This window comes from Falco rusticolus, chromosome 3 (genome assembly GCF_015220075.1).
Source record: "Falco rusticolus isolate bFalRus1 chromosome 3, bFalRus1.pri, whole genome shotgun sequence".
Classification (NCBI taxonomy): Eukaryota; Metazoa; Chordata; class Aves; order Falconiformes; family Falconidae; genus Falco; species Falco rusticolus.
Window position 1 is genome coordinate 40,120,488 of NC_051189.1, and position 18,238 is coordinate 40,138,725.

Below are 18,238 nucleotides of genomic sequence, written 5' to 3' on the forward strand. Positions count from 1 at the left end.
CGACTAACCGTGTTAAAGCCGGGAGGCGGGTGCAGGCCGTCCCCTCGGCCCCGCAGACGGCGGCAGCGGCGCTGCCCGGCCGCCCCGGCCCCTCTCCGCGCGGGCTGCGCCGAGAGCCCGGCTTCGCTCCTCCGGCTGCGCTCTGCGTTTATTTACTTTCATATTTGCACACTGTGCTCTCCGCCCTGCAGCTCTGCACGTACAGATGCGCGCACCTCCAGGGACCTCTGTCACTGCCACATACCCCCTAAAACCCAGCGGTGGCCGTTAACTCCGTCAGCGGTGGCCGCCGCGGCTCCCCACCCGGCTGCGGGGGCGGCCGCCCAGCGCCCACGCAGCGCGGGTCCAGGCGGCGGCCCCTGCGGGGGACCGCCCGGACCTGCCCGTCGGCGCGGCGGAGGGCAGCTCTGCCTGCCGGGGTCCGCGGCGGGAGCGCCCCCGCCCGCTTTCCCCGCCTCCTGCCGCCGCTTCGCGGGGTGGCCGGGCGCGGCCTCGGCACGGGCCGTCACTCTGTCTCTCGCCTCGCAGGTCTCCGGAGCGGGCGGGGCGGGCGCTGCTCGGAGCCGGGCGGGTGGGCGCCATGAAGCGCTCGCTGCTGCGGCTCTGCCAGGCGCGGGAGAAGGCGGCGGCCTCCAGCTCCTACCAGGGCGTCGTCTGCGAGGCGGATGCCGCCTCCGTCGCCTCGCAGGATGTCTTCAAGGTGCGTGCGGCGGGGCGCGGAGCGAGTGGCGGTCCCGGGAGCGGGGTGGCGGGTGTGAGTGAGGGGGCAGCCCAGCTGCCCGAAACACCGAGGCCGGCGTGGGACGAGACGTTGCCCAAGGCTGGGAGGGCGCTGGGACGCGGAGGGTGAAGGTGGAGGGTGCGGTGGGTGGGGGCGAAGTCAGGATTGGAGGCAGCTGTGCGGGCTTGGCACTGTTTGTGTCCCGGACACCCTTTGCTCCAGGAGACCCTTTCCCCTCACTCGTCAAGGGAGCCGTGAGGGAAGAGCCGAGGGGTGGGAGAGGGGCTGGGAGCCTCCCTGGCCATGGGGTGTGAAGGCACAGGACACTGCGGCGTTGTGTGGCCAAGTCCGAGCCGGGGCGAGTGGGGATGCGGGAGGGGAGCTGGCGAAGGAGGACGCAGGGTCGCAGGGGTGGGTGGCAGGCAGCTGCCGTGGGCTCACATCCCCCCCGGGCATGGCTCCCCAGAAAAGGTCCCACTCTTAGAGGGCGGTCCAGAAGTTATGATGGGAATCAGCAGACCGTCTAGCAAAAACGTCTGGAAGGTTTAGAAGCGCTGGGACTGTAATGAAGGCAAAGGGAACCAGCAGCACCAACCTACAAATGCGAAATTGCTGCCAGGAAGGATCTAACACCTTCTCTTTTGCACAGAGAACAGAACAAGAAGTTGTGCATGTATATTGCAGCTAGGGAGACCCAGACCAAGTGTCAGGGAAGCCTTTTCTAAGAGTTAAGACATATCAAGCGAAGGAAGAGGTTGCTTATAGGATGAATGACTTGGGTAACTTAGGAGATTTGTAAGAGCAGGCTAAAAGAATTTGACAAAGTATGTGAATGAGTTTAAAGACCTCTTGAGGTCATTTCCAGCCTTGTTTTCTGTGTGCTAGCTATAGTCCTGAGCAGCACCTCTTCAGCATAATACAGCTTGTCACTGTGGTGGGTGATCTGCCACCGGAGCTGTTCAGGTGAAGGGCAAAGCAGCTGCTGTTGTTTAAAATAACTTGCTTTGCTGTTTTGAACCAACCAACCAAAGTACTGAGAAGACCCAACTGATTTCTTCCTTTCCCATTTTATTAATGAAACACTGCATTATTGGCTGAAAAATCTTATTTTTGTTGACAGAAATTATCATCATGCCACATTTGGTCTTACTGATGAAAAATTCCAATGTAATGAGTGGTAAAATGTGGTCTAAATCAATAGAAAGATTTAAAATTCATTAAAATTAAAATAAGTTAGAATATTAGAAGGAATAGAAGATACTGGGCTTTGTAATAAGGTTTTCTTAAATAGCTTTTTGATGTGTATAAAATGTATAGATATTTGTGTATGTAATTGACCTCTTATTTTTGTGACAGTTGAAAGTTAAGTACCCTTTCCACAACGGAAATTATCTTTTTCTGATTGCACTTTTGAAGCAGATGTTACTCCTGTACTGGCCCCAGTCTTCTAAATCTTTAAACGCATTTGCAACGTTGTTGACAGAAGTAACCTCTTTGAGGTCAGTGTGGCTAAGCTGAAGTTAAGTTAAACACGTGCTTAAGAGTATGAATGGGCTGCCGGTAATGTGTATTTCCTTCTTGACAGCAACAATAGTTGAGTCGTTGTGGCTCAGGCAATCCTGGAGAGCAAAGTTTTCCTTTTCTTTTGCAGCTGAGAAGGAACAGTGATTTTAGAGGATTTGCATTTTTTTTACCCTTTGCTTGCTTACACATCATTGGGAAACTTTGCATTATTTTTGATATGCATTTTTCTTTCCTTTTTTTTTTTTTAATGTTGTGGAATTGTTCTTATTCCCTGTTAACTTTTTAATAACTTGGTTTTAAATTATTGCCCCTTCTACTGCAATCATTTTTTTCTATCACTTTTCTTCATATACAACTATGGATTTTGAAACACTCTTTAACAAAAATATTTGGAGAACATCATAAAGTATCAGCAATGTTGCCATAGTGGGCTTCAGTTGCAAAGCACAGTACCAGGAAGGTATCAAGGTATAAGTGGGCTGAGCTGTCAGAGGGGGTTTTATTGTACTGTGCTATGAAGATGCTGGGTTGTTTCAGGCTGAGATAGTAGCCTATGGGATGCTTTTAGGATACTGATGAAATTAAAGAATTTATCGGTTGCTCTGACATAACATCACAGAAACCCAACAGCTGAACTTGAGAGCATAGGGCATAATAGAAAGATCTAGAAAAGGCATTTGTCTAGATTATTATTTTTTCCTCTCTGTTGAATGTATCTGGCATGGCCAAAGCTGTAGAGAGTATAAAACAGTAAGTGATGAATTTGCTTTTTTGAGATTTTCCATGGTGGAGGGAGGATCTTGGATGTACAACAGAAGACAAAATAATGTATTCAAGATAATTTCCATTTTTGTTAATTCTGCACTGTTTCTCATCTGGGTCTGATTTTACAACCAATTAAATCGATCTGAGTTTGACTGTTAACTCAATTTGATCAGGATTTGTGTACTTCTGTATGCAACGAAACAGTTGGGGGAGAATTATTGAGTGGTAACATGCCCACAGTAACACATTATAGCATTGCTAACATTTTGCCTATTAAAAGAATGAGAAAATAAGAAAATTTGTGTCCAAAATAGGTGATTTCAGATGGAAGCGCCTGTAGGCTAAGGAGCTTCATTAAGAAGAATCGTTCTGGGCTTACCAAAGTGGATGAATTAAATGCCACCCCACTGCATCACGCTGCGGAAGGAGGTCAAATAGAATTAATGCAGCTGATCATAGACGATTCTTCCTGTGAAGGTAAGACACATTTTATGAAATATCTTATTTTATAGAATAAAAATGTTCAATAATCTAAATGTTTGTTACTCAACTGAAGCAGAACTGGTATTTGTTATCTACATTTACAGTTTTAAATAGAATTCAGACTGTCTGCCACAGTTTGCAGTGTCTCAGGTGTGGTTTGGGTTGCCCTTTTTGTTAGGACTGTTTTCTCTCTAATGCAGTGAATCAATATATCTTATTTTGTTGGGACTCAGGTTTACAGTCCTCAGAAATAAAAAAGAAAACTTCAGTGAAGTACAAGTAGGCTGACTTTTTGTCTTCCTTATTTATGTTATGTGTCTTTTGTTACATTTCTAATACAGGAAATTTAAAAGAGAATTAATTTGGCTTCTTATGCTTGTCATTGAAGTTGTCATTGTAACAATGTATAACTTAATTAGTAGCGGGGAAGAGTAAACATTTGATGAGATAGGCCATCTAAAAAAGTTTAGGGAAGAAGTGGTACATAGGAGAATATGGGGGCCTTCAATGATGGAAAAACTTTCTGTGTAAAAAGTGTCGTTTAGTAGCTATTAGTAAGCGTTGTGAACTACATAGTACTCCACTGATAGACTGTGAGCTACTGAGCAAACATACAATAGCCCTGAAAAGCTCATTTTTTCACCCAGTGATGGCCAATCTAATTTTAGACTACTCTGGCTGAAATTTATTTTTCTTTTCAGTATATAACTTTTGTCTTGATTTTTTAGAATATTTGTTTAAGTTTATTTGAAATTTTGAATCTCAGAATATATGTGTACAATAGACCATTTTTATCACTGGGCATGAATGGATTGACTTCTGTGTTCTCAAGTGAATCAGAATAGATAGGGTCTTTGATCTTACAATTTACAAGCACTTATTCAGTATCTCTTATTTTAGTTATTCACATACACTTGTTTTGTGCATCCTCTAAAGCAATAGCTGCAAAGTTGAGTAAGATAGGAAAGAGAAGAGACAAGGAAAGAGAAATCAAGTAACCCTTGGTGGGAGAAAAATAATGTGCAAGAAACAGATGTTTCACTCCTCCCATCTCTCTAACTAATACTGCGTATTCAGCACAATATTTAATCAAGATAACACAATGCACTGTGTGACATGGAATCTTTCCTTTTTTTTCTTCAAAGAAATGCAGTAGCACAGACCTAAACCTCCATTGAGGACACTTTTTTTTTTTTTTTTTTTTCCAGTACAATCAGAACATGTGATGATTTTGCTTTGGTTTTGTTTTTGTTTTCTCTCTTTTGGCCTAGTACTAAATGTGATGGATTCTTCTGGAAATACCCCACTGCACTGGGCCACAAAGAAAAACCAGGTTGAAAGTGTTAGTTTGCTTCTTAGCAGGGGAGCCAATCCAAACATTCTGAACTCCAATATGATGGCACCTTTGCACATGGCAGTGCAGTCCCTGCATAATGAAATTGTTAAGGTAAGTCTACAGTCCTCATAAATCTACAGACTTAATAAGTAGCTCAACAGCAGCTGCGTGCAGAATGCCAAGACCTTGTTTATACATGCTGTATCTCCCCTGTGTGCTTTGTTTAGAGAGTAGGTTGTGTAACATAGGATGCTTATAGAAATGTTTGTGTCTTCTTAGCACAGCAAGTCAAAAATAACCTACTGATTTATATAAATACTGATATTTATGTAATGATAGTAGTTGTTACATTTCATGGAGAATTCTTTTAGTTTCTGAATTTTAAAAGTTCAGAAAGTTATTTTTCAAAAGAAAAAAAGGTTCTTTTTAACACTAAAATTTCATGTAGGCACGTGTCATTTCAAATGTTTATGTTCTGATTTTATTTTTTTTTAAATTGTATAGGGAGTCATAGAAGTATCAACATTTTCTAGTTTCATATTGCATTTTTTTAATGAAAACCAGATTAAAATTAGTCAGAAAACACAGTTCTTAAAACCAAGATTTTAATAATAATTTGAATAATAGCAGAACTAAAGCTGCAATTAAAAATCACAAAAATATATTGTGAAGAAATTACTAAGGTGTCCATTTTGAACCTTGTAAAATAGCAACAGCATGGAGATTTTAAGCACCATAATTTTTTCATCATTTGTCCAAGTGCAATGAGAATGTTTTCTTCATATGCAGCATTTGGATAGAATTTTAGAATTTGTAAAGGTTTTGAATTTACAAGGTGAATGCAATCTTAAAACTGTATCACTTGCTTCTCCCTTTAAAGTTGTCTTTTTTATTACTTCATCAAAAAAAAACCCAAAAGAAAACCATATTCCTCTGTTCAAGACTTAAAATCCTTTAGAAATTTTCAATGATGAAATATTTCACTGTCCTCACGTCTTTTACAAAATCTGATTTTATTATGAATTAAGAACAGAAAAATCTGAAATACAATGGAGTTTTTTAAATGGCCTTTGTGTCAAGTTCTGGGTTTGAGTTATTTTACAGCTCTGCTCTTGACTAAATGCGTGCTCTCATTCCCCCTCCTACCCCCCTCCCATTGTGTATTCAAGCTAATTCTCCTTTTGGTTTCTGTTGTCAAATTGCCTGAGAGTGATTGAAATGTGCCAGTCCCTCCAGTACAGTAAAATTCTTTGGAGTTACTATGACAATTAAATAAATATGTAGGTAGAGGAATAAATATGGGGTGCAGTACAATCATGATCATTTCTAGATCCTTCGCTTCTCAAAAAATGCTGGAAGCAGTCATAGAGGTACTTGGTGATACTGATAGCTCAGTGTTAACTGTTAACATAGGGACTGAAGCAGGAGTTCAGGATTGGAAGGGTCCCTGTTTCAATTTTCTTGTTTCCCTTGGTATTTTATATCTGTCCAATAGATGCCTAATCGAGCAGGATCTACAACATTGCCACTTTCCAGGGAATACAGAACGTTACAAGACATTATAACAAACTTTGGTTAAAAATCCCCATCTGCACTTTGCTACAGAAAAGGTTTTTGTCCCAGTATTGGGAAAATTGTTAAATAAAACTTTCAGCTGCTGTGCAGCTATATACAGTGTTTAATCTAGTTACCCAGCTGTCTGCTGTAAAGAATTTTACTTTGCTTTTCTGTTCTTACCTGCATTTTTCTACATTCTCCCGCTCCTCTGCCTGTGTGTTGCGGGCTGTTGGCATGCGAAAAGAGCAAGTTGCAAGAGTGCTATGGGTGATAAACAACAAAAGTAACGGAATAGGCCTTCATTGTTGTGTTTGGCTTATGGCTGACTGAATGTTTTCTTAACCATTTAGATTTTAGTACAGCATAGCAGTACAGATGTTAATTTGGAAGGTGAAGCAGGGAACACACCTATAATTGTTGCATGTTACAAGGATAATCCTGAAGCACTGACACTTCTGGTAGGTATAATTATCCATCAATTTTTAATGTAATTTGTTTACCTTGATGCAGTGTTATTCTGTTCCTGTGTTCTGTCTTTGTTCAATGGAGGACGGTTAGTCATGGATCTGGTATTCAAGTTGCTTTGCATAGATTACTAAGAAACAACCTTTTAGGAGCATATATTAATATATCGGAGCGGCAAACTTACAAAAAAATTTAAACTGATTTTGAAAGTCATGAGAACACAAGATGAAGCACATGTATTTATAGATGTATGGATATAACATGTAAAAGATGTTTGTGTATAAACTTCACAATGCATATACAGCATTTTAAAAAAAGGAGACTGGTACCCAGGAGACTGTGTCTGCTGCTCAGAGAGGCTGTGGAGTCTCTTTCTCTGGAGACATTCAAAACCCGCCTGGACGTGATCCCGTGCAACCTCTCTAGGTGAACATGTTTAGCAGGGGGTTGGCCTAGACCAGGGGTCCTCAAACTTTTTAACCAGGGGGCCGGCACGCGGATGCAGTGGCAGGCAGTCATCTGCGGCTGCTTGGTTTCCCCCTCCAGCCCCCGGCGGGGGGGGGGCGGGATTCTGTAAATACCGGGGGCCGGATGGAGGACCCTGGGGGCCCATATCCAGCCCGCGGGCTGTAGTTTGAGGACCCCTGGCCTAGATGATCTCCAGAGGTCCCTTCCAACCCTGACCATTCTGTGATTCTGTGTAATAGCATGTTCATTATTCAGAATTTTCTGTATGTCATTAAGCTATATCCAGATATTTTCCAGATTGAAAACGGAGGGAAAATATGTAAACCAAACAAAACAGGATGTATGCCTATCCATGCAGCTGCCTTTTCAGGTGCAAAGACGTGTATGGAAATTCTTTTAAAAAAAGGTAAATACATTGTTCCCAAACACTCAGTAGGATTTATTGTTTATAATAACATTATCTATTTTCTGCTTTAATTCTCAAAGAACTGTGAAAACAAGGACTTATAACTGTGATTGTACTTACAAGAAGTTAATGCAATTATTCCTATGGGTAATTCATGCTCATAACTTTTGTATGATTGCAGCCTAACTGCTTTCCTAAATGCGTGTCCACCCATTGTTTAATGATAGATGTGAAAGGTTTGTATTTTGAGGAAGGAGAATATTATTCCACAGTTAATATACTTGTTTTGAAAGCCTTTGTATCTTCTGTTATCTCATTCTCACTTTAAAAAAATCCATTTATTTTCATGTCTTAGGTGAAGAATTGGGTCACTCTGCTAAAACCCACATCAATTTTACCAATAATGGAAAGTGCAGTCCACTTCATTTGGCGGTTCAAAGTGGAGACCTTGAAATGATTAAAATGTGCATTGAATTCGGAGCCCAAATTGATCTAAAACAGGTAAAACTCAGAGTGGAGCAAAATGTAATTTTGGTAAAACCGAGGTATTTCTAAATCTCTGAACGGTATGAAAAAAAAGTTGAACAGATAATCAGTGCTCATGGTCTCTTCCAATGCAAAACCAAGGGAGCAGCAAATGAAAAAAAAAGTCTCATGTTCAAATCAGGCAAAATGCCAGGTTTCTTTACACAACTTACATAGGGTGTTGTGGATATGAAAATACATTTCAAATTTTTATTTGAATTCAAATTAATTCAAAATAAATTTCAAAGTACATTTGGGCAGATCTATAGAGGAAAAATTGGTTCTCAACTACTACATACAATGATACCCCCTCTGGCTGAGGAAGTCCTTGAGTCATAAACAGAGCCTGGGAGAGCACTCTGCAGAATGGTGCGGCCTTCTTTAGAAACCCTTTACTATGCAACTGCTATCGTCTCTTCCGAGAAGTGGAATCTTCAATCTGACCCTTTCTCATCATTCTTGTTTATCCCTAGCCTTGCCTTGGCCTTTATAGTATCTTCTTTGTAAGCAAGCACAAATTCATACTACTGCTGCTACTGTGATACTGTTGGTGTAAGGGCCTGTGCCCAGCTTCATGATGAATAAACATTTCTGCAGATATCTGTCATTAATCAAATTGTTTGCAAGGCTGAAATCAACTCATGAGAGCAAAGATAAACATGGTTTAGCCTTCTTTTATTGGTTTGATTCTTTGAACACGCAGCTTTTGAATGAGATGATTTATGCTGCTGATTTTGTGATGGGTAAGACTCTCCTTTTGAGAATGCTTATGGCATTGTGGAAAAGCCCATTCCAACGCATTCACTGAAATGTTCCTGTTCTAAAAAGGAGAAAGTCAAAAGCCTCAGGCATGTATCAAAGTTAGTTTGTCCCATCTAGCTAAATCATGTTCTGGCACATATTGTTCTAATACTTTATTGCTTAGTAATTTTATGACTGTCTAGCTTATAATAGTTTAATAACATATTAAAACAAGTTATTTTTAACCTGCAGAAAATTTTATTGAAGAATTACTTCTAAGGAAGATCCCTTTCAAGGAAGTCAAAAACATTTTAGAATAATACATTTTCTGTATTATAAGGGCACATTTGTTTGCTATTCATTTGTATTGATCTATGTATGGTTTTCTGTAGTTTTCCTTTGCTTCATCTCTTGTATTAAAGGGTGCTCTCTGTGTCTGTTTATTAATTCAACTACAAAGATTGCTAAGACTGTAATTATCTCATATCTTAGAGACTTGGTGTAAAACAATAAGAAGCTTTGTAGTAATCCTTTAAAACTACCTCTGTAGTCTTTTCTGGTTTTTAAGATCTCTTTAGAGTTCCACTATAGTTAAAGACTAAAGTTTCATTACTTACATAGAAATGTAGGCATTTAAGAATCATGAATCCCGGCTAGTTCACTAGTATGTTTATGAGGTTGGAGGTTAGGTTGTTGGGGTTTAAATATTTAAATGTTGTTTCATTTTCCCATTTACAGAATGAAAAGTGCACAGCACTTCATTTTGCTGCCACTCAAGGAGCAACTGAGATTGTGAAATTAATGATGTCATCCTACGCTGGTGAGGAATCCATTATTGATGCTGTAGATGGGAATAAGGAAACATTGCTTCACAGGTAGGAGGCTGCTCTGCCAGATTTCACTGTAAATTATGTGAGCTATGATATTCTCAGTTATTGTCAGCACCAAATTATACTTTATATAGTATACTTTGGAACACCCATATGGGTTGAAACAACTTCATGGGATGGGGGATGGTTTTAGTGATAGAGTCAGTAATTTGGTCAGAATGCTAAACGTTTTTGTGCTGCACCCAAAATCAAGAGTTCCAGTTATCTTGGAACCATGCCAAGGGATGCTCACTAACAGTATTGAAAATTCCCTCCAGCATAGTAGGTGAACAAGTTCATGGATTGTTAACAGACTCTGAGGTTGTGGAACAAATGCCCTCATCTAATAGGATTATGTTCTCCAGAAATGAGTGAAAAATATAAATTCTTTAAAAATGTTTTCTTTTTTCCTCAAAAAATTACCTTATACTTACCAACAAATAGATGTTGGTACACTTCTTTATGACTACAAAATTGTAGATGGTGTTTGTGTATGTAATAATCCTCTAGGCTTCTCTAGTCTTTCACACTCCGTTTGAAACCAGAGTACTAGACTGTGGAGAAGTTTCCTCAGTCTTCTGTGGCAGAAAGACACTTAGATGTGCTGGCTACCAGCTCCATGGAAGATAGTATATTTCCCCATCTATACATTTTTGCAAGAAAGATGTGTCTCACTGCATTTAAGTGTATTACAATATAAAATAATTAGTAGAAAGTCAGAGGCAGGGGAGATGATTCAAAGATAATTGAAGAAATTACAAGGAGACTGTATTGTAAACTTAAGATAAGGTTTGGGTATACATGGAAATGCTACCATGATAGAACACGATTGAAGACAAAGCGATGACAGAATGCCAAAGAAAATTGTGCAGACACAACATACTACTTAATAGATGACTGGCTGTCATATGCATGAAAAAGATTGCCCTTGGAAAAAGCTTGGTAAAAAGAATGACACTTTTAATACCTGTGTTTGTGAAACAGGAAAGAAAATATTATCAAGAACCATCAGAGAGGTCGAAAATGACCCAGATCTCTCAGAACATAAATAAACTGAATAGTGACATCAACTTGTTGAGAAGTGAAGGAGCAGTGAAGCATAGGCAGGACTTGATCCTTTCACATTCCTACTGTCATGTTTCCATCTAAATGTTTTATAAAATGACTTCACTTTCTCCTCAGCCACCTTGGAATTTATTTTGAGCGTGTGTGAAGCATTCAATATTTGTGCCTGGCTGGAGGGGTCTACTGTAGATAATGGAGGTATCTTTAATTATTTGGAACCATGACATGATTTTTAAAACATGTCTTTTGAGTAATCAGTTCTAATTATAGTACACCCAGTGTTATTACCTCTTATAATGCTAAGGGAACTGTTATCTTTGAGATACAGTGCAACCTTGGAACTGTCCTTCTGTGTTGGTCATTGAGTCAAAATATTTAACAGAGGTCTGACTTCTGAAAACATTTAGACTGCGTGTATTAGCTATATATGTTATATAGTTTTGCTGTGCTTGCTGCTTTCACAATTTTTTCCTGTATTTCAGTGTCTTAATGTAGAATAAACCCTGATAATTTTTCATGTGTATAGACAGATGTAAAATATTTTTAGTAAATTAATAAATGTCACCACAGTTTTGATCAGTGTATTATATTTTTTCAAGTAGAATTGCCTGCCACAGTCAGAATACACGTTTAGACATTGTCATTTAAACCCCACTTTAGCATTATTACACAAAATATATAGGAAGTTATTTTTTTAATATCAAATTAGTGAAATGTTTTTGAGACATTAGGTTTGCCTGGAACAAACTGAGTCTGAAGTTTATGGAATTCTATATTGACCTTGTGTGATACAGCAAAAGATCTGAAATATGAAATGACTGATTCTGTTAAAAATCAGTGGTAAAATGCCTGTTGACCTACCAGTAAGGTCTTTGCTTCCTGCAGTGAGTTTTCAATGTATTAATTGAACTGAACTTAGTTTAAAAAGAAAATTCCATGACAAAAATCAAAACCATTTATTAAAATAAATTATGTAATAAAGGTATCTTTCTGTCTTTTTATATTAAGTATTTATTGGAAAATATTAGAAAATGCAGCTAATGGAGGAGAATGCTACCCTTTGGCTTGAAACTTCATTGTCCTTTCTAACGTTACTGTATTTTTTGCATTTTTCCCCACAGGACAGCATTGTTTGATCATTATGAACTGGCAGAGTATTTGATTTCAATGGTAAATATTTAATCAAGCAACATGTTTATAAAGAATATTGCTATCTATTATTACAGGTCTGCATAGAGTTATTAATAAAGGAGAATGTGTTCTCAGGTATACATTATTTAGATAGATTTATATACATTTCATAATGCATTATTGACAGTTACAGTGCAACAGTAGTTATGGCTCCATGATGGTGTTCCACAGTTACAGAGGATGAAAACTTGCAATTTATTTCCATTTTGCTTACTCAGAAAAGTTTCATAAACATCTTTTACCAAATATAGTGAACTGGTTTAGTCATCCTCACTTTTAGGATATGAAATAAGAAATAAATGCTAAACATGCATTGAATTTGATCTGATTTTTTTTTTAAAAAAAATCCTTTCTTTAAAGTATGTACGCATGATTGTTCTGGGGTCACATAGACATATGAAGTTTGTGCATGATCTAGAAATATTTTTTACTGTATGTAGTTTGGTTATATTTCTTCACTGAATAATTAAGAGGGAGAAAGAGAAGAAATGTAACCAGGAATGCTACTGGCTATGATCCAAGTGTCCATTTATACCAATTAAACAAGGCTCAAATACTCATTATATGCTGCATTTGGTTGAGGAAATTTTCAGAAGTCATCAGACTTCTTTTTCATTTTATATATGTTTAGGTTTTTTACTTTATTTCATGATAATTATATCAAGAAAAATTCTCTTTTACATACAGTTTTGCTTCTCTCAGAAACTCTGTTATGGGGACTGAATTTAGTCAAAACTAGATGTTGTCCTTATTTTTAATTCATATGTGCAACGGTGAGGTTTGACTGCTTAAACTTGTCTAACAAAACAACTTGTTTTGTTAGAAATAACAGGCACAAGTTTTTGCATGTGGAGGCTTGTGTGCACAAAATATTAGAAGAAATGTCTTTTAACACTGCATTTTCTAAGTACGAACTTGTATTCCTTGAGTGCCATTTTGACTATTTTGGCCTCTTCCACAGAACCTATGCTGAGGGTTTGTTTAGCTTTCCATATAGAGTATGTCAGTTTTTAAGCTTTAGGACTTTTTCATTTGCCCTGTCTGGGAATGGACCAAAATATGCCAGCTGGGGTTAATGAGATGTGGCACATACAACCTGCACTGCGTGCTCTCTTGGACTCACTAGGTATCGCCTATGCTGTGGTGTACACAAGAGTGAAAAAGAAAAGGTGGAGCAATGCTACTGCTCAAAAGGAACAGCAAATTCCACTTCAGAATGGGTTTCTGCTTTTAACAAAGAACATTTATTTATTTTATACATTAAATATCCACATTTCATGCACATTAACTTACAATGATTACTTCCGTTATCTTATTTTTGGTGCTTTTTGTGTCTGCAAATGAAAGCCATTGTAAATAGATCTAGTGTTGCATCTAGCTCTTCTAGACAGAAAAAGTAAGATGATCTGTGCTAAGCAGAATTCTCCAGGAACACTATGTATGCTATTTAAATTTAAATTACACCAATTTTTTGTGAGTTGTAGGTCAATGTGCTACACAAAAAACCAGAAGCAAAATCTACATATGTTTCTTGCAGAGGTTTTCATAACTTTGCATTTGGTCTCAACATAACATGGCAATGAGTACATGCTCTTTTTTTGGTGAGATGTACAGCTATGACTTGCCGTAACTGAAGACTGACGTCTTAAGAAAAGGGAGAAGACAGAAACCTAGATCAATATACGTAAATTCTAAACATTACAAAACTTTCTAGCTTCGAAGAAATACTACTTACAAACTGGTTTGCAAAGTAAGCATTTTAAGCACAATGACTTTAAGAATAATATTAAAGTGGCCATTTATAATTAGGTGCACAGTATTTGGTTTGTGCATGCAAATGGTGTAATTGTATTTACAAGTTATGTAGACAACTATAAAGGAAAATAAAGACATGAAAATCAGGAGGTTCTCATAGTTTAGCTCGTGTGTTAGCATTTTCCCTGCATATCTTAGTGTTTGGGGTTTTTTTCTTGTGTACTGGACAATTTAGCATTGAAGCGTCTGATGCTTCCGGAGTTTACTTCATTAATTTTATTGAAATGTGCATATCAAAAGTAAATAAGCAGTTATTTTACACATTTTCTTGCTTCCTTTTTTTGGACTTCGTGTTTCCTCTTTTTCTTCTTTTGTCTTCACTAAAAAGAAAAATGAAGGACTAAACTGGTATAAATTCTAATTGATATTTACAAAAATTGCATATTTATTTTTATATTTTTCCTATGTAACAGCATTGGGTTTATATTAATATATGTTTTATTCATATATATTAATGTACTAATGTATAAATTGAAAAGTAAACACAGGTCAGAAACTAGATTTACAAACTCTTAATTCAGCTGGATTGTGAATGTGGTAAATATATGTGACAATATATAAGTTACTCCTGGTTGTGAGAACTAATGGTGAATGCAGCTGAATTAATTTTGCTGAAGGCTGAACAATGATGTTAACTGGAGGAAAGGCAATTAAAGATTGTGTTATTAACTGGAAATTGCTGCCCTGCGCTCACTGAAATGAATGAGCCACTTGGATAAAAAAGGTCTCTGTTTCTCTGATGAATAAGAGCATTTTTAAGAGGTTGTCTTACCTCGTAGAAAGGTAATTGGGGAAAAGGTCCTGCATGTGTTACATTTCATCAGCACACATTGGAAGCTTCCTGTTCTCTGTGGTAAAGTAATCATCGTACATTTATTAAATGTTTCTTATTACTACATTACAGGTTTTACCATCCTAGAAAGTAAATATTGCTCATGATGATGATTAATTCTCTCTTGAATTAGGACTGGACCCAAAGACAATTCAAGTTAATGGAAAAACTCCTATTGATTTTATTATTTTTTTTCAATGATCTTTGGATATTACCTGAAATAAAATAGATTTTTGTGTGCACTGTGTTCCTTACCCAGATTTGCAACTAAATATCTAGAAAAATTATACCTAAACCATCATAAAAATACATACACCTCATTGGTTCATTTATTTGTATTTTCATACTGCCTTGTTGGCAGGATTTTTTAGATAAATGTGTTTATGCTCATAGCATTTTGCTGATATTATCATAGTGATACTGTGACCATAGTGACCATACTGTCCTGGCAATATGCATCTCGTGCAAAAACAGACAAAACAGCAAAACTGGGCTTTTGCCAGAATAACTTAGTCCAGTCCTTGTGCTTCCCCTAAGGAGAAAGGTCATACCAAAAACCTAGAGTTTGAAGAATAAAAATGTGTCCACTGTTGACAGACTTACTTTGGAGTCAAAATTAACTTGGCTTATATAGCTTATGGTGAAGAATAGAAAATGTAAATAAATCAAGCTATACAGATCGAACTATACTAATCTTTGGATGCCTTCTTGAACAGTGTTCATATACCACAGAGATTCAGAAGGGTCTTGTTTTAGTTATTTTTGATAGATAAGACCCCATCATTCCGAAGGGCTTCAATTTTTGTATTTGTTCAGAACTTCAATCCCAGTATTTTTAAGTTAGAATTCTATATTTCAGTATTTAAATGCATGGAAAGGTACCCTAACAAAGATCATGAGTCGTGAGTTCAGTATACTTAGAACTAGGCCACTAATTTATAATCTAAATTTATATATATAGATGACTGGGCTGTGGCTGATGGTTTTAAAACATAGTATTTTTATATACAGATGTAATGTGTTTATTTGATTTACTTATCTGGAGCATCTGTAGTTACTAAGAATGCCTGTAATTCTGCTATGCCTATAAAGGGCAGCATTATTTTTAAATTTCATTTATTCATTATTTATGATAAACTTGAAATTCTTCATTCCAGGGTGCTAATATTGATAGTGTTGACATAGAAGGTCGATCCCCGCTTTTGTTGGCCACTTCCTGTGCATCATGGAAAATTGTGAATTTACTGCTTTCAAAAGGTAAAAAGGAATTACACATATGATATACTTCCTTTAGGCAAGGTTCATACATGTTAAAACTCTGTGTCTCACTTTCCTCTCATTTTCAATTCATTACTTCAACATGCAGTCCAGGAGCAGCTGAACTAAACAGCTGCACAGTGCTGGTATCCCCTGAGATAAAGGAGGAATTAGTGTGATGATTTCACCCTTTTTAACACAGAATGAGCAGGCTGTAGAAAAATGTGTATGCCATCTTGTCATGCTTGTCAAGGTAGAGGTGGCCCTGGCACACCATCCCTGCATTCCTTGGCAGTTCACAAAGTAGCAGAACTGTGGAATAAATATACCATTTATACAGAGTCATGTTTTGTACCAGCAGTCAACTTTTAACTGTTAAAGCCCATATTTCAAACATTACCTGTGGTTTTGTATAATCACACTCCCCTTGAAAATGTTTTGAGCTGTATTTTTCAATCGCTACGCTTTTGATGCAAGCTACTTATTGTTATGATATTACCTCTTGTTGGTAGTAATATAACTGATTGTGTTAATAAGCCCTTTAATAAGTTTCAAAGCTATAAAAAGATTACAACTTTTAAACAGTAGAAGAAGTAATCATCTGCATATATATAAATTACCTCTCGATTTGTGGGTGCTCAGTATGTCTGAATGTAAGGGCCACCCATAAATCTTAGTGCTGCATTGAAATACAAAATGCATACACACATGAGATAACGATGAAATCTGAGTGTCAGTAGAGGACTTTTTGTAAGTAAAATTGTATATTATAATGTTGACTTGAAATGATATTTGTTATTTTATAGATTTATAAACACATTTGTTCCTTTGTCTTGAACATCATCAGTTAGTGTCAGGGGCCAGCAGTTTTGAAGTTGCTGGTGTTTATTTCCATATTTATCTAGGAGCAAATGTGTCATTAAAAGATCATCTTGGTCGGAATTTCTTGCATTTGACGGTATTGCAACCTGGAGGATTACAGCATCTGAATGAGAAATTTCTGCAGGTACAGTAAGCATTGATTTATGTCTTTCTGTTATCCTTACTAGAAAATGTAAAGAAAAAAACAGCTAACCATTTTACTTTGGAGTGTTTGTAAAGTTTGTGGTACTTGTTAAGGTGCCCCATGTCACAGATAATAGTTTGAAGAGGTACATATCTCTCATTAAAACATTTCAAAGCCAATAATACAGTTTTCTTATTGCCAGGCAAAGGAATAACATAATCCCATAAATTATTTTGCTGTTGGGGGATTGAATAGCTCAAGAGGTAGGCAATAAAATATAGAACTTTTCACTTCTATTTTCCTAGCTTGCATGCAGTAAAGCTGGGGAATGTGCTCATACACAGTCAAGCTCTAGGACTTAAAGAGCTTACAGCATATTCTGCAGGAGTTTCTTGTGGACAGTAGTGAAGTCTTGGATTTAGTTTTAAAAAGGATTTCAAACATGGATTTGTATTTGGCTATGCTAAGGTGAAGCACTCATACTGCTAGAGCCGAAGCTCGCTTGAAAGCATTAAATTTGCTGGCCTCCAGAAACAACCTTTTAAATGTGAATCAAGTATAACTTATCTTACATCTGCTGAAATCTGTAAACAGCTTTGATTAGTAATGCAGAACAGGTTTAACCTCTCTTTTCAGCAGATGTAGAGAATCAGTTTTAAACCAGAGTGATAAACCTCAGTTGTCTGCATTGACTTTCTAATTATTAATCATGCTCATAATTCAGACAAAGGAGTGGAGTAGACCGGGGAGGAGATTTTAAGTTGCTTTAAGAAAGGCTATACATAGGATAGTGTTAGACAAGGTGCAGATGAAAAACAGAGAAATGAAGATTAGAAAGAGAAATGGGGGAAATAAAATTACACTGTAAGCCAGTGAACCAATGATTTTTGACAGCCAGAAGTTTTGCTACGGAGTACAGACTATAGACGACCCTTATGTTCTGTACAAGCCTTCTGCTGACAGCAATCAGTATTACGGTTGAATGGCAGCAAAGAAGAATCTCCTGTATTATACTTTTACTGTGGTTGGATTGCAGCAAGGGTGCAGACTGGCAAACTGCTGTGTTTTTCAAAGAGTAGTTATTTTCAAAATCGGTCACCCACAAATCAGCAGACGTTAAATTTTCATTGTTGCTAAATTTACTTTTCCTAAACTTTATTTCTTATTATTAGATACCACTTTAAAGTATTAATGCTATTGTTACAACCTATT

At 37.6% G+C, this 18,238-nt stretch overlaps 1 protein-coding gene across 1 annotated transcript in view; it reads left to right on the forward strand.

Annotated features, from left to right (window-relative positions):
- The first annotated feature begins 494 nt into the window (after nucleotides 1-494).
- Nucleotides 495-18,238, forward strand: part of TRPA1 (transient receptor potential cation channel subfamily A member 1) — a 37,780-nt gene continuing 20,036 nt past the window's right edge. The window contains exons 1-10 of the mRNA XM_037380548.1: nucleotides 495-700; nucleotides 3,325-3,487; nucleotides 4,765-4,940; nucleotides 6,737-6,844; nucleotides 7,617-7,725; nucleotides 8,081-8,226; nucleotides 9,730-9,866; nucleotides 12,047-12,095; nucleotides 15,921-16,020; nucleotides 16,926-17,026. Of these exons, the coding sequence (XP_037236445.1) occupies nucleotides 581-700; nucleotides 3,325-3,487; nucleotides 4,765-4,940; nucleotides 6,737-6,844; nucleotides 7,617-7,725; nucleotides 8,081-8,226; nucleotides 9,730-9,866; nucleotides 12,047-12,095; nucleotides 15,921-16,020; nucleotides 16,926-17,026 (1,209 nt within the window). The 5' untranslated portion in view covers nucleotides 495-580. The remainder of the gene's footprint in view (nucleotides 701-3,324; nucleotides 3,488-4,764; nucleotides 4,941-6,736; nucleotides 6,845-7,616; nucleotides 7,726-8,080; nucleotides 8,227-9,729; nucleotides 9,867-12,046; nucleotides 12,096-15,920; nucleotides 16,021-16,925; nucleotides 17,027-18,238) is intronic.